The sequence below is a fragment of the Leucopleurus acutus genome, assembly GCF_964270905.1.
Source record: "Leucopleurus acutus genome assembly, chromosome: 17".
Taxonomy (NCBI): Eukaryota; Metazoa; Chordata; class Mammalia; order Artiodactyla; family Delphinidae; genus Leucopleurus; species Leucopleurus acutus.
Genome location: NC_139159.1, coordinates 12802973 through 12827322, shown reverse-complemented (window position 1 = coordinate 12827322; position 24350 = coordinate 12802973). Strand labels below are relative to the sequence as shown.

The window sequence follows — 24350 nt, the reverse complement described above, 5'->3', positions numbered from 1 at the left end:
TTGACCTATCATTCTGGATTGATGAAGACCTACTTTAAGGAGAAAATAACTTTAGAATTTGGTGCTAGTGCTGAAAGCCATTTTTCCCATGATTTAAAAATGTTGGTGACCTTAAAAGCCTCAGATGTTTAGTTTTCCCAAATCAGACCTTTAATATTACAAAAGATTATTGTGACGAATAATGTAAATTATCCTCCTACGTAGTGGGCTTAAGTCAGAGATATTAGGAAATTTTGTTTCAACGTAAGGAAAACCTTCTCGACCACCAGTCATTAAATATTGGAATGGAATTCTGAAAGAGATCAAATTTTCCACCCCTAGAAACTGTTCTTTTTCCAGAATATATGGTTTTCTATCTTGAATGATTGTTTTGCCAAAATTAATGATCTTTTGTAGTTACACGATTTCCTTTTTGTCTTTGCTTCTCTTTATATTTTGTGGCCTTGCTAAGATGATGATCCAGGAAATGTTCTTTAAGCTTAAATCGTAATTTGAAACTACCCCACAAAAAAACTGCAGACCTGTAATGTCCAGCTTCTTTTGCCTGTCAGAAGTATACTTTATTGTGTTATCAAACAATCATTTGACCATCTCTTCATTGATTAATGCCCTGTTCATAGTAGATACTTAATGTTTAGATGAGTGCATGAATAAATCCGTTAATTATTTTGAGCACATACTAATGAGGCATTTTGTTGGATGCTGTGGATACAAAGATAAAATATACTTATAAGAAAACTCATGCGTTGGTGAATGATAAGCTGCGGGTTTTAGTTTCTATTGGAACTGAGCAAAAAGGGTGATAAATGTGAGGTAGACTAAGGAAGTAGCAGTAGTGGATAAGCCTTGGAAGGCCTCAACGTGAAGGGGGAGTACCTGGCCCACTCCATATTTTCCTATAGCTAGTATTCAAAGTCTTATTCCCACTGTTTCTAACTTGAGTTATCTAAGGTTTTTTTGTTTGTTTGTTTGTTTTGTAATACTGCATTTGCTGCACGTACGTATTCTTAGATTCAGAGGCATAGGCATCTTGGAAACATGACTGTGTATTAATGGTTCCAGTTTTATTTCAAAGATGGCAGTATTTTTTGTGATTCCTATTTACCTAAAATTAAATATTCCTTGTTAGAGTTTTAGGTCCTTGAATCACTTGACACTTAAAACCATAAAATTTTTAAGGTAGAAATCAAGAGCAATTAAGTTTACTATGTGGTGTAAATGTGACTGAGTACAATTTGGAATAAATTAAAAAAAGAACCAATGGCTAGAGCATTTAGATGTGTTCTGCATTTGAAAAGTTGCCTGGGATCAATCTCCTTGGTCTCTTGGGCTTAAAAAACCTGTTTCAATGGGAGAAAAATGGTATTTGTGAAATCTGATCATTAAACTTCTAGATAGTGATCAGAAATGTGGCACAGTATATTGATCAGAAAAATGCCATTTTCAATTTAAGCTTAAATGTGTTTTTCAGCTTTTCATTATATAAAAATACGTATTTAGAATAAATGGGTAAGCTACCAAGAGGTACAAGTATTCTAAAAGCCTCTTTGTATGTATTTTTTTAAAAAAAGAGTTTTCGATGGTTACAGAAAAAGTAAGCTTGAAGCAATGCTTTAATTTGGTAATGCACCAAAACTTTTTATTAGTGTTTAGGATTTTTGAGTAGCATAACTAGGAAAAAAGTACATTGGAACCTATTTATACTAAATATGGCCCTTAATCTGAGAAGTTCATGTTGATTTCTAAAAAGTGAAATATACTTGTGAAAGAAAGGAACAAGGCATAAATCTTTAAAATTTCTTTTCTTGTTCAAAGGAACAGTAGGTTGATGTTAAATACGTGTGAGTGATTGTTTTCCCATTTAAAAAGTTCATGAAATTAAGTGGTAGAAGGAGAACATCAGTGGAACTACCCATTATTAGTGGCCAAGCTTATTTATGTACTGTACCTTCTTATTTATGTTGCAGAGTTTTCTGTTTCTTTCCATGTAAAGGTTTGTGAAATTATGTGGTACAGGAAATATCTTTGGAACAACCTATTATTACCATAATGCTAAACTTGTCCATATACTGTGCCTTCTTTTTTATATTTTAGGTCTCATGAGTTACGATCCAAGATTCTTTCATTGCAGTTACTTCTATCCATTCTGCAGAATGCAGGACCTATTTTCAGGACAAATGAGATGTTTATTAATGCTATTAAGCAGTATCTGTGTGTTGCACTCTCAAAAAATGGAGTTTCTTCTGTTCCAGAGGTTTTTGAGCTTTCCCTTTCCATATTTCTTACTTTGTTGTCAAACTTCAAGACGCATCTGAAGATGCAGATTGAGGTATGTTCTGCATTTAAGCATTGTTGGCTATTCATCTGTTTTCATGTTAAATCATGTTTTAATACACTGGAAAGTTTTTTAGAATGTGAAATAATATTTGTGTATTATCATGTAACATGTGCCTACAAAGTACTACTAAGCACTAGGTAAGCGCTAAGAATGCAAAATCAAATTAAGACATAAGCTCCTGCCTTCAAGGAATGTATAATAAGTAGTTCCATGAATGATTTTAATTGTCTTGAATTAATTTGGTCCTCACAATAATTTTGCCATTGTGTATATGATACGTAATAGTGAACTTGGTTATCTTAAAAGAAAGCTCTAAATAAATACTTTGTCTGCATGGTTTTAAGCCATTTAAGTTTTTGGTACTTTAAAGAGGTGATCAAGAAGAATTATATTTTAGGAGTTATATTTTAGGACATTTGAAATTTTAACTTTTATATTTTTTCCCAATATATCTGTTATTATTATATTCCTAAAGTTTTCTCTCAACATCTTTGGAACTAGAATAACAGTTATGTCATTCTAAAATATTTCCAGAGCCTTAGCAAAATGAAATTAGGGAATCTCCCAACCATGTACGCATGTATTGTGCAAGTGTACCGTTTCTTGGTCTTTTGTTTTTACCTTCAAATAATTCAGTATTTAAAAACAGTACTTTGTTTTACTGATTGAATGGATTTTTTTTTCCAGCTTGTCCTTTGTTAAAATATTGTTTTGATTGGGACATGGTATATTTTAGAAATACTTCTATGCTAGTCAACTTTTGCCTTTGTATTATGTTTGATATGATGTGCAGGTTACGTTTTAATTTTTATATTTAATCCTAACTCAAGACTAAGAATTCATTAGCTCACAGGAAGGATAAATCATTATTTTCCCAGAGTTTTGATATTATCCTTTATTATAAAGGTTCTACAGTATCTATTAAAATTCATGTGGAACATTATTATGGGAATGAGACAGAATAAGGTCTTGGTATTTTAAGTGAAAATTTTTAAAATTTGGGTCATATTTTTGGACAGGAAGCAATTTCTGGTGCATATATGTTGTCAAGTTTTAGAAGTTTGCCATATGTGTGTTAAATAATGCAAGGCAAAACTAGGAAGTTACTATTTTTAGATAGTTTTTTCTCATTATCTTCAGGAACTACAAATAAAAGAGACTTTAAAATAAAAACTTGTGGAACTTTTGCTTCTGTAACAAGCCAGAAGTGTTTCATTCGATGATGAGACATTTAAATTGACATTAGAGAATTTTGGAAGACTTTGTGCCATTCAGTTACTTCTCTGAGACTCTCCTTCTTTAAGTACTATTTAGATGACTGTGTGAAGTATAAATTCTTATGGAACCAGATATCATAAAAATCATTTAAGTTGTGATTACTATTTCTGTAAAGTAAATTTGATATACAAAAATTTTGTAAGCATGAATTTAAAGGGAAATACTTCTAAGAAATTTCTTGTCCATAGATGGTAGATTCTCATTAAAATTGTTGTAGTAATATTCTGTTTTTTTTAAAGAGATCAGGTTTATTTCAACCTCCATTGTCCCTTATGGGGAGATTATGAGGATAAAACAAGGTAAATATAGATATGCTTTTGAAAGTACTGAACATATTCAAATGCAAGATGAGCTGTGTTCCACTTGGAGGAAACCCAACATATGAAAACCTAAATTTGCAAAACAAAATTGAGATTGTTGTTGTGTGAAGATTCATCTTATGAGAATGAATCTTAGAGTTTTTATAATGCAGTTTTTCCTTGGGTATTAACTTATATATCTATTTCAGAAAATACAGTGTATACACACTTTTTCAAGAGAAATTATGTGAAGACAAAGTGCTTATGATAGAACTGTTATTTTACATGTATTACATGATAGGTGCTCTATAACTCTTTAGAATTTTGGTTTTTCTTAGAGCCCTGTTGATAGGCATGGTGTCTTAAATTACTATAATAGGCTTTTGCATATTAGTTCAGTTTGATAACCTGTAGACAGTAGCTAACGGGTTTTTTCCCCCCTCTTTCTCCAAATATGTGTTTTTTTTTTTTATCCCATAAATCAGAGAGCTTCAAACTCTTGATCCACGGCACCATTAGAGTTTCTAATCTTTTCATGGTGTACTTTACTCCAGAAGAAATACCTAACAGTTCCATTTATTAAGCAGTTAGGTCCAAACAACTTAACAAGTATTTTTCTTAACAATGAAGTCTGCATTTGGGGGCGGGGGGTGGGTGGGGGGGATGAAGCACACATAAATTGAAAGAAAAAATGTTTTTCTTTCATTTATAAATAGTCAACAGTTACTACTGGAATGTATGAGCCTATAGGACACTGCAAACTTCTCAGATTTTGAAATCAAATTGGACATTACCACCCTCATTTCCTTCATTGATTTTCATGCAGTACCTGCTTATCTTAGCAACCACTGAACCCCAGGTTTGCAGAAATAACGATGTCATTGAAAGGAATGTCATGTGATTTAATTGATGTTGAAACTGTGAAGTTTTTTGAGGTATCCAGCAAATGTATTTCTCTCTGAATTTTCCCCCAGAAATTCTCATGGCATCCCTCTTGAGTTTGCTGCAGCATTCTGGGGTTACTTGGTGCAGTGTTTGAGAATTGTGGCCGTAAATATGTATTGGATGCCTACTATATTTGCCATGCAGTGTAGACACAATGCTTAGTAAGAGGGACCTTGTCTCTACTCTCTTAGAGCTTACAGTCTTACAGGAAATGCTGACATTAGGCAAGTAATAGAAATGTGTTGAATTCTGTGAAAGAAAAGCACATCACAAGGGTATTTTGTCCTTTTGAGGGGGATAAGATGTTAGTAGTCTAAAATTACAAATATGAATTTTTGTATTCATAATACATATGTTCCATAAATATTAATATGTCGTTTTAGGTTTTCTTTTTCATTCATCCCCTCTTGAGTTGTAGTCATTTTTCCAAAATAAATATGAATCTGAAAATTCTTAGCTCTTAAATAGAAATTTTTTAAATAAGGTTGACTAAATCCTTTGTGCTTGGCATTATTTGGTGTAAAGAATAGTGAGAAATAGTTTGTAGGTTTCAGACAAAAGAGATTCCCACTTGTGTAATTATAAAAATATAACAGTATATGGGAGTTAGATCCTTTCTATTGTGTAGATGACAACGTCAGTTACTTTAAAATCTAGGAACACTTAGGCTTGCCCAGTACTATAATGTCTGAAAAATATAACTGATGAACAGAATATAGTTTATGTTCTGTGGGGGATCAAAAATGAAATAGGAGTTTTATTAGTTTTGTAAATATGTTTAAGAAATAATCTCCCAGAAGAACTCCAGATTTTTGCAGATTTCTCTTGTAGTGGCTGTGTGATAACAAAATACAGTGATATGAAGTACAGCTCTTTACTGCAAGGGCCAGTGTAAGTGACCAACCCAAGTTAAGTCCTGATGTCTCAGAAATGTAACTCAAAAGGAGTGGAACTCCAGGACCCTGGGTCCTGATCTTTGCTCTGCAGCTTTGGGATATTTAAAAAGTGATCACATATATGAATTATAAACAATATTTTCAATGGAGGTTTTTCCCTAATCACAGGTGTTCTTTAAGGAAATTTTCCTATACATTTTGGAGACTTCTACCAGCTCATTTGACCACAAATGGATGGTTATTCAGACGTTGACAAGGATTTGTGCAGGTACTTGAAATTATCCTTCTTTATTATCTCTTTCTTATTGAGATATTTAAAAGGCCAAATATATGCATATACTAGATGCCTTTTGTTAAAATTAACATATTGTACTGTTACAGATGCTCAGAGTGTGGTGGATATTTACGTAAACTATGATTGTGACTTAAATGCAGCAAACATATTTGAAAGACTAGTAAATGATCTATCAAAAATTGCTCAAGGACGAGGCAGTCAAGAACTCGGTATGAGTAATGTTCAGGTAAGAACTTTAAAAACATTTTGAAATTTGAACTTTGCCAAGGAAGAGCTGTGTATTTTCCTTACAAGATTTTTGTTTGTTTTTATTCTCTTTATGAATTATTTTGTAGGAACTGAGCCTGAGGAAAAAAGGTTTAGAATGCTTAGTGTCAATTTTGAAGTGTATGGTTGAATGGAGTAAGGATCAGTATGTGAATCCCAACTCTCAGACAACTCTTGGTAAGATGACATTTGAGTAGAATTCTGAATGATGCTTTGGAGGATAGTTGCAGAAGCCATTAAGCCAGTTTCCTGACATCTTTATTCATTTAGCTGGTAAAGAAGCGTTCTGAGTTAAATAACGAACTTAAAATTATGAATTTCCCAGCTTAGTTATTCAAACCTTTTTCTTTCTAAATCTTCCTAAAAGTATTTTGAATATCATATTAAAGTGAATCATGTTTATGCAACTTTGTTAAAGGATAATCATAGAAGAAACATATAAAAGCCAAAAATGTTTTAAGAAGATTGAATTGTTCATTTATGTTTGACGTTTACCCTTACTCAGAGAAAAACTCACAGCTGCGAGGCTATCCTGGTGTTATCTCAGTCCTTTGAGGGAAAACTGTTCCTTGTGAGACATGAGCTGAGAGCAGAAACCCAGTGGATACTCAGCACTGTATTTGCAAAAAGAACTCCTAGTGATGCAGATTGTACCTGTACTAATTGCAGTGTGTTTTAATGTCAAAGTATATATTATCTGTTATGGCACCTAATACGTTATTTGTATTAAATAGCTATCTAAGCAACATTGAAATAGCTTGCCTTATTTGAGAAATTTTTTTCCTTTGACAGAATAATTTACTGAATCAGTTTTTCTACTTACAGGTCAGGAAAAACCCTCAGAGCAAGAGACGAATGAAATAAAACACCCTGAGACAATAAACAGATACGGAAGTTTAAATTCCCTGGAGTCAACATCATCATCAGGAATAGGCAGCTACAGCACACAGATGTCTGGCACTGACAATCCAGAGCAATTTGAAGTCCTAAAGCAGCAAAAAGAAATAATAGAACAGGGGATAGATTTGTGAGTGTCCAATTTTACGGAGAAATGTTATTGAATATCCCTCTGCCAGTACTGTGCCACCCTTATCCTGGGTTTCTTTACATTTTTGGATTATTTTTAGTCCCTTCTTATTAACACCCTTCAGAGAATAAAATGGAGTACAGCTCTCCTGGATCCAAGACTTCTAGTGACTCCTTAGTCAGCTCCCCTTGTTCATTGCAGTCTGGCCCAAACAGACCCTTGTAATGTGCATTAGTTTTGCACTATATTTTATGTGTTGTTGACAAACATCATCTGTGCAGTTTTGCACTGTTTGTTTAGCTCAGTTATAAAATCTTGCATTATATTCCCTAAGCAGATGATAACTCACATTTAAAGTATGGAACTTCTCCTGTGAGTGTTGTTCCTTTATAGGGTTTATATTCTCTCCACTTCAGTTACAGATGTGCTGCTCTTGTTACTGATTTATCGTTACTGATTGCATTTTTATATGTCAATAAGGTGATAACCTCCTTCTCAAACTTGGGTTCTCTACCAGACCCTGATCTCGTGAAATCATTTCCTAGTAAGTTGTGTGCTGTCATCCTGCTCCTGGACTGTCTCCTGTCTGAGTCACACTGTGCTGCTTTCCTTCCTCTTACTGCCCCTCTCTTCTTTCAAAGAGATGCTGTGAGGAAAACTGAACTTGCTGGCCTTTCTCTATGAATCTAGATCCATGAATCTAAACTGTTAAAAAAAATTCTCTTATATGTTTACTTGACTTGCTAATTCTGCTGTAAAGCATTTCTTCCTGAGTCTTAAGCAGTGGTTGTTGGTGCCCTTTTTCACCGATAATGTAAAAGAAAAAACGTTGATAAAATGTACACATATTCATTGTCATAAAATTATAAAATCTCAAAAATAGCCTCAGGAAATAGCCATCAATACTTCATTTATTCTAGCTGTTCAGTCAGTATTTATCAAAGTCCCATCTGTTCCAGACATTATGCAAAGTGCTGGGGAAACCTGATGAGTGAAACAGCCCTTGTTTTGGGGGTCTCAGTGTCTCGTATGTGCAAACAGATACTCATTTTGAAATTCTGCTGGTCACCCCGCAAACACATGTTTGGTACTTGGGACTGTGTGCCAAGAACCATGAAGGTACTGGTCCTTATATTCAAGATTACAGTCTAAGTATGGGCAAAATATATTTTTTAATGGTACTGTGTGAAGTCCATAATGGAGTGTTGTACAGAGTGCTGCCGAGGTAGGACCGCTCAATTCGAAGTACTTAGGAGTGAGAGGGAGTCCTCCCAGGGCCCCAGAGCAGACGTCCCCCTGCCTCCACTGTTCCTCTGGAGTGCCACTCGAGTTCCTCCAGTGCCACGCGGCTTGCTTTCTGCTTCACACTTCCATGAGAATGCTGTGCTCCCGGGATACTCTTCCACAACTGTTCGTTTCATGACACCATTCTGTCCTTCTCCCCTCCCTTCTGACCATGCCGTCTCAGTCTTGTATGGGCTCTTCGTCCTGGGCTTACATCTCAACATCTCCAGGGTCTGTCCCTCAGCCCTTTTCTTTGTAGTTTCTAGATGATCATGTTCTTTCTCATGACTTCAGCTACTATATGGTAACATCTCACAGTTCCCAAGTGTTATTTTTAACATAAAAACTCCAGTGAACTCCAGACTCATCCGTAATTGCCTGTTGGACATCTCCCCTGGGCACTGCGTAGCTTCTCACACTCAGCATGTCCACAACCAAATTTATCAGTCTCCATAATCAACTCCCCAGTACAACCCGAAACAAAAGACAAACAGAAAACCCTATTGTTTCTGTATTTCCCATTCAGGCTAGTAACCCCAGCACGCTACTAAGTTTATGAGCCAGAATCCCGGGAATTACCTTAGAGTTCCTCATTAGATCTAATTTGTCACTAAATCCAGCTGATCCTACTTCCTGAATATCTCTGCAGTTCATTCTCTTTGTCTCCCAGTTGTTCACTCAAGTCACACCGTCACCATTTGGTGCCTTGACTAGTATACTCTTTTAATTGGCTTGCCTTTCTTTGGTCTTATTTATTCTCTAGTCTTTTCTTACACTTAGCTGGAGTAATCTTTCTTGAATGAAAGTCTACTTCTGTTTCTCCCCTCTCTTCCTCTTAGAGAATAAAGCCACGGCTTCTTCTAATAGCATATAATACCCATCATGATTTAAATCTGCTGGACTCTAAGCTAGATCATCTGCTGCTGCTTTATTTCACCTCATTTGTCCAACAATGCAGAACTACTTATTATAATATGATGCTGCTTTATGCCCTCGTGTATTAGTATGACCTCTTCCTGTCTGTCTGGGATGTTTTTCCTGACTGTTTATAAAAGATGTAATCATTCTTAAAAGCTCAGTTCCACAGTCACTTTCCCAGGAAGTAGATCATGATCATCTCTGTTAATTAGACATTTCCTCTGCTGTGCTGTCTTCTCACTTTGTGGATACATTATTTGTTGCATTTTTACTATTATATATTTTTTTAATTTATAAAAATTTTGAAATAATTTTACTGTTATAATTTAAAAATTTTTCTTCCATTAGAGTGAGAGCTTCTAGAGAGCAGAGATTGTGTTTATCTCAGGGAAAAATGCTTGACTTTAATTTATGTACGTGGCAGCGGTTTAATTAGGACTTGACAGGGGAATCATTAGGAGGACAGAGCAGGGAAGGATATTTCAGACAAAGAGAATGGCATGTGCAACAGCACAGAGGAAAAGGAGAACATTTGAGGACTATTACTATTCAGTGTGGCAGGGGTGGGGGTGGACGGGTAGAAGTAGGAGGTGAGATGAGAGCATCGAGCTGGATCCAGATTACAGGGGCCTCATTCTCTGTGTAAAGGAGGTTTTGTCTTGTTCTTGGCATTGGCATGCTGTTGAAGGATTTTAAGCAGAGTAACAGCAGCATTAGATTCTGTTTTGGAAAGATGACTTTGCCAGCAGCCTGAAGGATGGATTGTAATGTGAGCAAAACAAGGGACAGGGAGACCAGTTAAGAACTCCTGCAATACCCAGGTGACGGTGATGAGGTACCAAACTAATTATTGGAACAATAAAAGTAGAAAGTAAATGATTTGGAAAGAAAGAGGTGACATTTGAATTGGATCTTCAAGCATGGAGGAGAGTTCCCCAGTGAGTGAAACAGGCAAAGGGCACATAGAGGAAATAGATGCTGCAAATCCTTTATGTTTAGGGAATGGGAAAGGGATATGTGGGAGTAAATGAGAGAGAAATGAACTATATATTTTTTTATTTTAACTTTTTATTTTATAGTGGAATATAGCCAATTAACAATGTTGTGATAATTTCAGGTGCACAGCAGAGCGACTCAGACATGCATATACATGTATCCATTCCCCCCAGACTCCCCTCCCATCCAGGCTGCCACATAACATTGAACAGAGTTCCCTGTGCTATACAGTAGGTCCTTGTTGGTTATCCTTTTTAAATATAGCAGTGTGTACATGTAGATCCCAAACTCCCTAACCATCCCTTCCCGCCACCCTTCCCCGCCCCAGGGTAACCATAAGTTCATTCTCTAAGTCTGTGAGTCTGTTTCTGTTTTGTAAATACGTTCAAGAAATGAGCCATATTGAGAAAGGTTTTGTGTGTCAGTCCAATCAGTGTGGACTTTATTTTGAAAACACTGGATATATAAATATATTTTTTTATAAAGGAAATGATGCCATCAGGTTGTGGTTAAAACAGTCACCAAAATTCAAGTTCTGTATTTTAAAAGCAGGAAACTTAGAAATAATCAATGGATATAAGGAGAATGAGCCAGGATTACTTGAGCACTAAGGAGAATATATATATTAAAAGGATGAGATATTTAGTATCCATATCCTTACTCAGAGTTCATCTACTACATGGCATTATCTCACATACTCTGTGAAATGATCTATATCAGTGATAAAGGTTGCCTTCCACTTGAGATCCTTTTCAAAGAAAACTTTGCATAGTATATTATTTTTGTACATTTTGTACAATAATAATGCATTGATTATTTTAAGTACACTTTTGTTTTCTAAGTGCTGCAAAGTTAATTCACTGTAGTTTTAGATCTTTTCAGGCAATACAAATGGTTTTCTATTTCTAATGTTCCTTTTAACTTTAACATCATCTAGATTTACCAAGAAACCAAAGAGAGGAATACAGTACCTCCAAGAACAAGGGATGCTTGGCACTACACCTGAAGATATTGCCCAGTTCTTACATCAGGAGGAAAGATTAGACTCTGTAAGAACACCATGTTATTTCATTCTAACTTTTTCTGTAAAATTCTTTAAGTTAATAATATTATTGCCCCTTTAAGATGCCCTCCTAAGTATGTAAAAATAAGCTAACTATTCTTAATTTTGCTTTTTTATTCTCTATACTCAAAAGAATATCTTGATTTTTTTTTTAAATAAACACATTTAGTATGTTTAACTTTTAACTTCACTTTTAACCCTGTGGTTAAAACCTGTGGATCTTATGGATTTTTTCTGCTTTTTAAAAAATTGGCTGTGTAGGAAATGTAAGTCTATTAGGATATCAATTTCTGTCTTTTGTTCTTTAGACTCAAGTAGGTGAATTCCTGGGAGATAATGATAAATTTAACAAAGAAGTCATGTATGCATATGTGGACCAACATGACTTTTCAGGAAAGGATTTTGTTTCAGCCCTTCGTATGTTTCTGGAAGGATTCCGTCTTCCAGGGGAAGCTCAGAAAATTGATCGATTGATGGAAAAGTTTGCTGCAAGATACTTAGAATGCAACCAGGGGTAAGCAGGATTCAGATTCAAGTACTTACTGGTTGCTGACTATGTCCGAGACCCTCTTCTGGGGAGCATCGGGTGGTTCATAATCCCCTGCCCCAGGAAACTTAGTTTATACACGATCTGGAAGTGATGAGACAATTCCATAAAAAATTATAATATGAGATAGAACATAAATCCTGAAAGAGAAAACTAAAAGTGACATGGGGTTTGAGGTGAGTTATTTAAATGCTAACTGTAAACAGTAAAAGTTTATAACACGAAACATTTATTTTTGCAGACAAACCCTCTTTGCTAGTGCAGATACTGCGTATGTTCTGGCGTATTCAATTATCATGCTCACCACAGACCTTCACAGTCCACAGGTATGTCTTCTTCCAAGCCAGTTTTACAATCAATAGTACAGATTAAATAAATTGTTTTGAATTCAGTAAGTAATAGTTGAAATTTTAATCTTAGTTTAGTTAAACCAGTCACCAAATTGGGGTATTTAATTTGGTGTAGTGTACATTTTACAAATGCAGTTTCTGGTAGTAATTCTAATTAGACTTTTAGATATCCGTAAAATCTGTATTTGTCTTTCTCATGATTGACAGCTGTATAAAACTTCAGATAAATTTTAATCTAAGAATGTGCTTATAGCTCTTCTGCCTGTGTTTATTACAACATGGAAAAACATCATATAAACCATCTTTTGTTTGTTTGTTTGTTTTAACATTTCAAACTTAAATAACAGAGCATTTAGTATAGTGGGTCCTTCATGTGCTTATCACCCATCTTCCACAGTTCCCAACTTATGGCCAATCTTGTTCTATTTATATCCCTTTTCTCCCCCAGGTCATTTTGGAGCAAATCTCATGTATCATATCATTTCATCTGTATTTATTTCAGTATATATATCTGAAAGAGAAATACTGTATTTAAACATAACCACAGTACCATTACACCTAAAAATTAACCATAATTTTAAAATACCAGACATCCAGGAAGTGTTTAAATTTCATTTGCTTCATTAAATTGTAATTCCTTTACTTTAAATATTAAGGAACTGTCACTTGATTTCTGATATTCAATAACAAAAACATTATTTTTAAAGGTTTAGGTATTTTATGCGTAGTTTCCAAAAACTTGAGGAAAATTATCTTTATAAATAAACCTATTTGCAAGAATTTCTTAATACTTCTTAGGGATAGGCTTCTAATGATATGTATTACTCTTATGATGAGAAATAAACTATATACTTATTACTAATCTGAGATGTATTGGAAAAATATAAGGTTTAAAACAGCTTATGAGTTTAAAAATTATAAAGTTTTAAGCAGCTTGTGAGTTCCTGTGAAGCTAAGTGGACTGTTAGAAAATTGAACCCATAATTAGGACCCTATATGATTTATGATGCAGGGCTATATGAACTATAACAAATGATGTCATTTTCAAAGAACACGGGTAACTTTAAAGGAATTCCTTAAAACTAATTCTCCTCATTCCTAGTTGTTTTCAGAGTTAAAATATAGGTTAATTTAACAAGTCATTTATGTTCCTTTTTCACCTAGAATATTTATAGTTAACTACCATTTATATATAGAGTGAGACAATTTTTTTTAATTTTTGAAATACATTTAGAACATGTTTAATTTTTTTGTTTATTAATCTTCATCAGTAGTAACAATTGGCTTTAAGTGATTTAAGTACTAAAACTTAATTAGGCACAGCTTAATTTAAGCACATGAGAGTAAAAGTCAAGAGTAAAATGTTCTATAAAAGATAAAGCAGGAGAAGAAAAGTAGGATTATGTTTTACACTACTTCCAGAATCTCATTGTGGTAGAAGTCTTCGGTTTGAGCAGTGTATTTTCATTTTGTGTATCTGCAATTAATGTAGTCTCTTCTCCAACGTGCTTGGAGCTCCTACCCCTACCTCCCAGCCCAGATCCACAAATATACTTTGCTGCTACTTCAGATTTTCTTCCAGGGCTTGTCTTTGTCTCTCATTGGCACAATGCTAAAACATCATACCATGTTCAAAATTTCCGGTGATGTTAATCTTCTTTTAGCCTCTTATTGGCAGCACTTGTGTGGTCTTTTATGTTGGTATCCCTGGGTCATTGCTTTTTTAATATTCATCAGAACTTCAGGTGAAATGGCTTTCTTTTAATGTTTTTTAAGTGCCATGACTCAAGATAAGTTTTCAAAGTTTTAGTATGTTAGAGCTTTTTTCCCTTGAGTAATAATAAATTACATTTGGAAACTTCTATGGTAATATTTTTACTTTTTTGTAGGAGAAGTGCTCCTCTCACCCTTTCTGACGTACTGGAAAGATCTGTTTGCAGAATAGTCAGAACTAAATAAATGTTTGTATCCCAGTTATATCCTCTGGACATTCTGGTTTCTCTATAGTTAGTTTTGCAAACTTCTGATGACTTACTTGATTGTCATTCTGTGTACCTTCTTGTAAATTTACAGGACACTTATCTTTAGAGGTGCCTTAAATTCTTCATGGAAAGTGGTAGGAATATATTTAATTAAGTAAATGTATCTTCAGAGACATCATATGACTTACAGGTTTTATCCATCTGGGTTTTCAGGGATATAAAGCATAAACACTTTGTCTGTGCTAGTTCCCAAGTTTGGCGACAGGGCTACCATCTTATGTACTACAGATTTGTACTCCAAAGACTTATCAGGGTGTGCAGTAGGATGTTCCTGTTCAGCATACTCTTAAGTAAGGCAAAATGTTCCAAGGATACTTTGCCCAGATCACCTAATATTCAGTTGCCATGATGAGTCAGTCAGATTGCTATCTGATTTTAAATAAATTTCAGCTCTTGTTACTCTTGCATCCGCTGTTACATAAAATCAGTTTTTAAATCATTAGCAAACACATTTATGTTCTTCTGAACTAAGATTTGAATCTTTTTGATGACATAAGTGTCTAATAATTGTCATGGTCCTTTTTTAAAGGACTCTGACTAGAGCTCTTAAACCTTGGGCAAAAGCAAAGAATTTCATTATTCAGTCTCGCTGTTTTCTTATTACAGATTACTCACGCACTCCTCAGAGCAAGGTGAACTAGTATATTACCAGGATGGGTCTTTCCTACATTGTCCTTATTTTCTGTGACTTCCTTTTTTCATTTTAATGTCTGTTTTGTTGAGTATTTTCCACTTTCTATTCCTCAAAGTATTTATAAATTCTCTTATATGAGTATTTTTCTGTTAATTTTTAGGAATTATAATGGTTTTTCATTTCTAGGTTAAAAATAAAATGACAAAGGAACAGTACATTAAGATGAATAGAGGTATCAATGACAGTAAAGATCTTCCTGAAGAGTATCTATCAGCCATCTATAATGAAATAGCTGGAAAAAAGATATCAATGAAAGAAACAAAAGAACTAACAATCCCTACAAAATCAAGTAAACAAAGTAAGTGTCCAAATCAACTGAATTCTGATTGTTTCGGAGGAAAACTATGGGTTCTTGAAAGTGTTTTACTTAGAGTAGATCAAGTATTATTGTACTGAAAAGTATTATAATATACAGTTTGCTAATCTGATTGTGTTTTTTCCCGTATCCTGAAGAAAGATAGCACTGACCGGTGATAAATGGAAAGTGCTACATAATATGCATGGATTAGTGTGCACTTAATACACACTCGTCCATTTAGCAGTTAATATCAGCACATATTTGGAGATCAAAAGAGATTGATTGCTTAGGCAACCCCAAGAGTCAGATTTCAGCTCTCATTCTTTCTTACTGCCTCCTTGTCATCTACAAGCAACTTGTTTCCATTGGTTCAGCTATCATTACACATAAACAGAAGCTGGAAGTAGGGGTGATTCAAGGAGATGGGGAAGGTTAGGGTCATGGGGGAGCTCGTGGGGGTTGGAACTCACTACTTCAGATGCACCACAAGTTATAGCGCCGTGGCATTCCCAAATCTGACCGGCATCAGGAGCCAGCGGGGGGGGGGCCTAGCCCCATTCTCCACATTCTGTGCATGTAGATGGTGGTGATTAAATTAGAGCTAAAATCTGACTGCAGGAATGAGGTGAGGGTAGTGGCTCAGTAATATAACATGGAAAGAGAACTGCCTTTCTGAGCAACTTCCACTTGGAAGTGGAATCTCAAGCTTCATCTAAAAGAACAAATTGCAGTAGCAAAATTCTATCAACAGGAGAGAATCGAAAAGGCCTGTGTGATATGTGTATTTCTAGAAGTTGATGAAGAATTATCAGATGAGAGTCGGAGGCTATGGAGATAATGTTAGAAGGAATAGTGGAGTATAAATGGCCTTATCTTTTGGGGAATATAGGGAATGATTCTAAGGAATTTTAATAAGTTCTCCCTCATTTTATAGAAGAGGGAACAAGTGCAGAGAGGTTAGGAAACTTAGAATCATAGAATCTATGAGCTGAGTGCAATGTAAAAACTTTCACTAATTCTCTAGACCTAAAACCCAAAGAGTGGCAAAGCCACGTCTTGAACTCGGCATTCTTGGCTCTTACTGCAGTCCAGCACCAATCAGCAGTTTACTTGGTAGCGTTATTTGCTTCTACTTAAGAAATTAAGTATATTGATCAAGCCTTCATTTTCACACCTAAGTAGATGCCAATTATCTGATTTCACTTTCTTCCTCACACCCGTATAGTAACATTTTCATACCCCTCATTCTCTGGCCTCTTCTCCATATGGTGGTAGGAAATCACTGAGCAGTGAGGTATGGGAAGGAGGTGATGGTGTGCTGAAATTCTGAAATCATCCCAAGTGTTAGGGCCACTGTTTTCTTGTCAGCTCAGGAGATCATTCAAGCCTGTGTCATGTGAGGATACCATTGCCTTTTACTAACCTCTCTTCTCTTCTAGACCATGTTTGGGCTGTTTCCCTAGTACTTTCATTGTGACAGATTTGTACCTACTCTCTTCCCTTTTCATAGATGTTCCATGTATCCCTGCCTCCTAGTTCAGGATATTTTTTTCTTTCATGTTTGAAATTCATATAACATAAAATTAACCATTTTGAAGTGAACAATTAGTGGTATTTAGTACATTCACAGTGTTGTGTAACCGCCACCTCTGTGTAGTTCCAAAACATTTCATCCCCCCAAAATAAAACCACGTATCCGTTAAGCAGTTTTTCCATGTTCCCTGCCTTTCCTCAGCCCCTGGCTGTCACCAGTCTGCTTTCTGCTTCTATGGATTTACCTACTCTGGATATTTCATCTAAATGGAACCATACATTATGTGACCTTTTGTGTTTGGCTGCTTAGGACTATTTTGAGTTAGTATTCATTGGTAGTACTTACTATTTTATACTAAAACATCAAAATAGCATTCTTAAAGGCGTTACATTTTAAACGCTAATAGTGTTTGTTGTTTCAGATGTAGCCAGTGAAAAACAAAGAAGACTTCTGTATAACTTAGAAATGGAACAGATGGCCAAGACAGCTAAAGCACTCATGGAGGCCGTGAGCCATGTTCAAGCACCTTTCACAAGTGCGACACATTTGGAGCACGTGAGACCTATGTTTAAGGTAAGCGTTACTAATAACTTGTTTGCAGTGTATATATTTATATATACTGCTGTTCAGCATATTCTTTTTTAAAAAATTATTTATTTTATTTTTTGGCTGCATTGGGTCCTCATTGCTGTGCGCAGGCTTTCTCTAAGTTGCGGCGAGCGGGGGCTACTCTTCGTTGTGGTGTACAGGCTTCTCATTGCAGTGGGTTCTCTTGTTGCGGAGCACGGGCTTTAGGCGCACGGGCTTCAGTAGTTGTGGCTCACGGGTTCTAGAGTGCAGACTCAGTAGTTGTGGCGCACGGGCTTAGTTGCTCCGTGGCATGTGGGATCTTCCCGGATCAGGGCTCAAACCCGTGTCCCCTGCATTGGCAGGTGGATTCTTAACCACTGCGCCACCAGGGAAGTCCTGTTCAGCATATTCTTAAGTTAAGGAAATACAGTGATATAGCCCATTAGTATACACCCAGAAGTGAAAGCCATATTATTTAGGAGATCGCAAATATAAAATTTTTCTTGAAGAGAATGAGAAAAGGTATGCATGATTAGCAATTAATAGGCGTGTGATCTTAAGAACAGAAAGCTCTTTGGAGAATTAAGCCTTGGCCTGGTTTCCTCTGTGTTCTATTTAGAGCTTTGGAGTTCCCTGAAATCTCAAAGTGATCTTGAGCCTCCTACTCTCTTTCAGTGCTCTGGCCCAGGAACTAAGCTGAGGGTTCTGAGTATTCCTGGGGCCCAGAAAGTAGAGTCAGGAACAAAAGGGAGCTTTCTTATGTTTATAGGTCTAGTAAGAATGATTCTTACTGCTTCTTTAAAATTTGATTTCCCATTCAGTCTTCATTTTCCTATTCTTTTTTTCTATCCTTTCTTCAAATTCCAGACGGAGTAAGCAGTGCATCATAAGGATTGTAGGGAAGTGGAGGGGAGTCCAGTCAAGTTTGAGAAGGAAAAATGGGTTAAATACATTTCTGTTTGTGACACAGTGTGGTTAGATGGACTGTGGAGGTTGAAGATTATAATTTGAGTTCTCATTCATAACTACGTATGTGTATGGGTAGTAAAAGATGACTACAAGGTTTCAGCTCTAAAATTTTACAGTTCTACCCCTGCTTCAAGGTCTGTGTGATAGTGACCTTTCTAAAAGTTGATGGAGAGTTGCAGGACGCGAGCGGGGATGCTAGGGAGATAACGTTAGAAGGAACAGTGGAGTATAACTGGCCTTCCTTTTGGCATAATGTAGAAAGTGATGTCAAAATATAAGATATACTTTCTCTTTATTATGAAATAAATTACAAAGCAGATTTTTGTTTTGTTTTGTTTTGAATAATCTTATACCTTTATTTTGTTTTTCTTTTCAAATGTTTTTGGTAGACGGGAGGTGGAGGATGAAAAAACGAAAAGAATAAGGAACCAGCCATAATTGTACCACTCAGAAAAAATTTCTTTTAATATGTTTACATACTACTTTTTATCTTAAACAGCTGTGATCCTACTGTGTATAGAATTTTGTATCTTGCTGTTTCTCACATAAGTATTTCCCCATATCATTAAAAATTCTTCATAAATAGCTTTTATGATCTATTCTCTGGATTAGTTATCCTTTATTTAAACTAATCCTCTAAGCTAGAATTAAGAACCTTTCCTCTCACTGCCATTTCTACTGTAATTACCGTCTCCAGTTACTTTCATTTCTCACTCTTGTCGCTGTAACATCCTCCTGACTAGTATCCTTATGTCTACTTTTGTGCTTCTCGTACCCACTTACAGAGGCCAGAATGTTTAAAATACAAAATGAACTGTCATCTTCTTCCTTAAAGCCATTCACTGACTTCGCAACTATGATGAAACCTAGCACATCCCAAGGGTCTGTAGACCATGTGTGGTCTAGAGTTCCACCTTCCTTCAACCTCATCGCTAGAGTTCTTGTCTCTTACTGTGCTGCAGCCACACTGGTATTCTTTCCATTTCTAGAATGTCCTAAATTATTTTCTCTTCAGAGCATTCATATAAGCTGTGTCCTTTGTCTAGGATGCCTTTTCCTTCTTTGCCTGAGTAGTTTCTACTTTAAATGTTACTTTCTCAGAGAGTTCTGCCCTGGCCCCTCTAATCTAGATTAGGTCCCTTTTCATAACATGCTGTACTCTTCCTTCATTGTATTTATAACAGTATGTATTTATACATTTATTTATTTTAAAACTGAATGGCTATTTCTTTACTAGACTTTAAGCTCCATGAGGCAAGGGGCTCATCTGTTCTGTTGACTTTTCCCAATGTCTAGCACAATTCCTGGCTTGTAGTTAGTGCTCAGTAAATAAGCATTGGCTGAGTAAAGGAATAAATGAGAGATTCCTAGAGTGTGATATAATATTAAGGGATGAAAACCTTATTAAGAGCCTTTTTACATATTGCCAGATTGTATTCTATAGAGATTTATACATTTGAGGGGACAATTTCACTGTTCTCTGGATGTTATTTAGGTATAATTTGATAAGACAAGTCATTGTCTTTAATTTGCAGTGGGGTTAAACCTTTTGTCACAGGCTTAAGAACCTTATACTTCTCCTTGTATAAAATATTACAAAGGTTTCCAAATAGATGTGCTGTTTCTTCACTTATAATAGGATGTGTAATTTATTACTTTAATGTGGTGCTTTGTATTTTAAAGGTAGTGCACTTCCTATGCTTCCCACAGCATCTCTCTATAGTGGCAGTCCAGGTATTAAAGGGGAAGAAATGAGGTTCAGAAAAAAAGAGGTTAAATAAGTAACAAGGCTAGGACTGGAAGTTAGTTACTGTGGCTTATATTCCTCTGTTTAGGAATTACACTTGTACTTCTAAACTTTCTGACGTTATAAGCAAAGCTTTGGGTGATTCTGTTTTTCTTAATAGTGCTAAAATTTTTTTAGATCTTTAAAAAATTCCAGTTGTCGTTTCTGTACCACACTGGTATAAACATTTTTCATCTGTATGGCTATACGGATATATAGTTTTGCTTCATTTTGACCTATCAAAAGCAGCGAATACTCTTGTATCAGACATTTCAAAGTTATACACACACATGCACACACCAGTATATACACATATGATTTGATATGAGGATTTTCAGTAGTCAGAGGTAGCTCTCTTTTTTTGTTTATTTTACATTACAATTTCACAAGGTATTCAGTTCTATTAAAATTTAGTGTTTGTTGGCTTTCATAGTGTGTAATCAAGATGTATTTTATTGAACTGTATTTTAAAATATTGTCCAACTAGGAACCAGAGATCGCTCATGTTTCAAAGTAAAATATTTGACTACCAGAATAAAATAAATAAATAAGGCTAAATGATGTCCACAGAGCAGGCTTAAAGAAAAGAGAGTAATGTAACTGTTACAAGTGGAAAATGGTTAAAAGGATTTTCTTGGAAATAAAATTTAGTCCATGAAATATTTCAAGAGACACAGCTTACAGAGGGAGAGGAGTTCTGAAGTCAGGGGTAAAATTAATATAATTTATGAGTATTGACTATTCCCATTTTTCATTAATGTAAATAATTTATAGATGCTGTGCTTAATATGCCTAGTGTCCTCTCCCAAATTTATAATTTTGCTCTCCCGCTTATTTAAGCCCAGGCGGCATTATATAGTTTCTCCTTTGTCTAAGAAAGCTTTCCAAGTAACTATGCCAAGAAACTCATTGCTGTTTTTTTCAGAACTTCCTCAAATTGCCTGAAATCTGAGAAATGTTAATATAGTATTATCATAAAGTTTAATTATCACTTGATGTTTGTGATGTATTTCAAATTTTTAATCTTTGTAGTTGGCTTGGACCCCTTTTCTGGCTGCGTTCAGTGTGGGTCTACAAGACTGTGATGATACTGAAGTAGCCTCTCTTTGCCTGGAAGGTATAAGATGTGCAATCAGAATTGCATGCATTTTCAGCATTCAGGTAACAAAGAATTTTGCCTTTGTAGCCAGTCTGGAAAACGTAAATTACTTTTGTCATTACTACAGTTTAAATTATTTCTGGTGTTGAAATTATTAAAAATGAATTTCAAGTTTATAATGGAATTTAACTGTCTTCATGTTTACATTTCCAAGAAGCTGTGACGGAACAGGGTAGTTCTTTATTGATGTGTCTAAAATTCGTCATAATAACTTTGGTTTGTAGTTTTTTCTCTGTAGAATATTAGCTATGTACAGAGTTTCCTTAAGAGTTTGAATTCCTATATTGCAATTTGAATATCTTATCTGTGTTGCATGTTTTTATTTATTGAATCATATATTTTTCACATTTTATATATATATATAACTTTACCTATCCTAAGAACAAGTTATCTTTAAGAGACCCAAGTATCTAGAACAATTTTTATGAAGACAGTCCCTTCTAGTAATTTATATGCTTTGTCTGATAATAAATTTTAGCCAATGCTTGCCTGCTTTCTTTTTAAAAACCCATTTCACATTTAATTATGAATGTTATAGCTTAAAAAGCAGTCTAGCTGTGGAGAAAAAATGAGCAAATTTATAAATCAGCTTTCTGCTAGTTCAGTCACTTGAAACATAAATGCTCAATGAATTTTTTTTTATTATATATATAAATTATTGTCACTAAAATCTTGTCTTGATTTGACACCTCCATTGCCTTTCAGTTTTAGAAATTCATCCTTTTCTGCTTCATTCATCTTAAAATTAAAAAAACTACAGTTTGAGGTATTATATGTAATTCATGACTTAGTTAAAAACTTACTAAACAAGTAAACAGTTTGTCAGTAGGGAACTAGGGATTACCCTGTTGTGTTTACAACCATGTAAGTTTGCTTTTTCTCTTTTTCATAGCTGGAAAGAGATGCATATGTCCAGGCGCTAGCAAGATTTACCTTACTTACAGTGAGTTCTGGGATTACTGAGATGAAACAGAAGAACATTGACACAATTAAAACACTTATCACCGTGGCTCATACAGATGGAAATTATCTAGGAAATTCATGGCATGAGGTATAAGCACTTCCTTTATTTTCAGCTTTGCAATCTGGTTTATAAAATGAGCTCATGCTAAACAGTATATCACTGACATGCTTAAGTGTTTGGGGAGAAAATTAATTTAGTACATTCAGGGTAAGTACATTTAGCTTTTTATAATGATTTATAATGTAGCCTATGTTTAAATCGTGATTGAGTACATTTAAATATTTTTGCGAACATTTGTAACATGGAATTTAAATTTTTTTCCTTTTTGTAATTAAGATTCTGAAGTGCATCAGTCAGTTGGAGCTTGCACAACTTATAGGAACTGGAGTGAAACCTCGGTACATTTCTGGAACAGTGCGAGGCAGAGAAGGATCTCTTACGGGAACAAAAGAGCAGGCTGCTGATGAATTTGTGGGTCTCGGGCTAGGTGAGAAGTTTTTGAATTACTTCTGTGAAGTATCAAAATTTATTTTTAACTTGCTCAATATAAGTAACTTTGTTGTAGCAATAAAACAGAATTAGAGGGATAAGATAAAATGCCCTTTGACTAGCCTTATGAGGGGAAAGCAAGGTGACATTGTAAGTCTTTTTTGCCTGGTCTAGTTTCCAATATTAAGTGACCGTTAGTCATAATCTCACAGTTGGGGGTGGGAGAAAGGTTCAGTTTAAAATTACCAGCTTTTACCTAAAAAAGAATGAAATATTGCCATTTGCAGCAACATGAATGGACTGAGAATATTATATTTAGTGAAGTAAGTCAGACAGAGAAGGACAAATATTATATGATATCACTTACAGGTGGAATCTAAAAGATAATACAAATGAATCTGTATGCAAAACAGAAACAGACTCACAAACATAGAAAACAAATTTATATTTACCAAAGGGAATAGGGAGGGGGGAAGGGAAAAATTAGGAATATGGGATTAACAGATACAAACTACTGTACATAAAATAGATAAGCAACAGGGATTTACTGCATGGTGCAAGGAACTGTATTTAATATTTGTAATAACCTGTAATGGAAGATAATCTGAAAATCTATATAAAAAAATAACCAGCTTTTAAGACTAAGCAGATAACATTTATGAGTGAAGGCTTAAGATGGTAAATAGTTGGGGCAACTGGAGAAAGCATTCATATTCATATTTTTTTAAAGGCGCTGTGCAGACATAACCAGACTCTTATGCCAGTCTGGAAACTTTCCCATGGTTCCCCATGAACTCAGTATAGCCAGGACCTTCCAGATTTAACCCAGTAGAAAAAAAAGGAAGGTATTAGCAGAAATGGGTACAGAGGAACCAAAGACAATACATTTTTAGTCATAAATGGAAAGGGTTCCACCAGGGAAGAAGCCAAGTTTAGACTGTCTTTCACTTTGAATACTGTACTTCTGGGTTTGAATTCTTCCATATTTCTTCTTTACTGTGTGCAAGTTACTTTAATTCTCTGAGCTTCGGATTCCTCTTTTGCAAACTAATGGTAATATCTACTTACAGAGTTGTCAGGATTAAATAAAAATATATATAAGTGGACTTAGTACAGTGGCTGGTATATTAATTGTTCCTGGATTATTCTTTATCCATCCTCCCTACCTCACTTCCAACCAAGAAATCTAGAGACATGACTTAAAGAGAACAAGAAGGGATAAACCTGAGATCTAAGAATATTTACTATTTACCTTTTTTTAAAAAATAATGTTATTTATTTTTGGCTGCATTGGGCCTTCGTTGCTGCGCATGGGCTTTCTCTAGTTGCAGCGAGTAGAGGC

The 24350-nt window shown here is 35.1% G+C and overlaps 1 protein-coding gene across 1 annotated transcript in view; it reads left to right on the top strand.

The window, feature by feature from the left end:
• Positions 1-24350, top strand: part of ARFGEF1 (ARF guanine nucleotide exchange factor 1) — a 140288-nt gene that overhangs the window by 81526 nt on the left and 34412 nt on the right. The window contains exons 10-22 of the mRNA XM_082858476.1: positions 2095-2329; positions 5925-6024; positions 6138-6277; positions 6387-6495; positions 7144-7345; positions 11481-11592; positions 11915-12120; positions 12395-12479; positions 15366-15537; positions 17493-17644; positions 21429-21557; positions 22448-22606; positions 22856-23006. Of these exons, the coding sequence (XP_082714602.1) occupies positions 2095-2329; positions 5925-6024; positions 6138-6277; positions 6387-6495; positions 7144-7345; positions 11481-11592; positions 11915-12120; positions 12395-12479; positions 15366-15537; positions 17493-17644; positions 21429-21557; positions 22448-22606; positions 22856-23006 (1952 nt within the window). The remainder of the gene's footprint in view (positions 1-2094; positions 2330-5924; positions 6025-6137; positions 6278-6386; positions 6496-7143; positions 7346-11480; positions 11593-11914; positions 12121-12394; positions 12480-15365; positions 15538-17492; positions 17645-21428; positions 21558-22447; positions 22607-22855; positions 23007-24350) is intronic.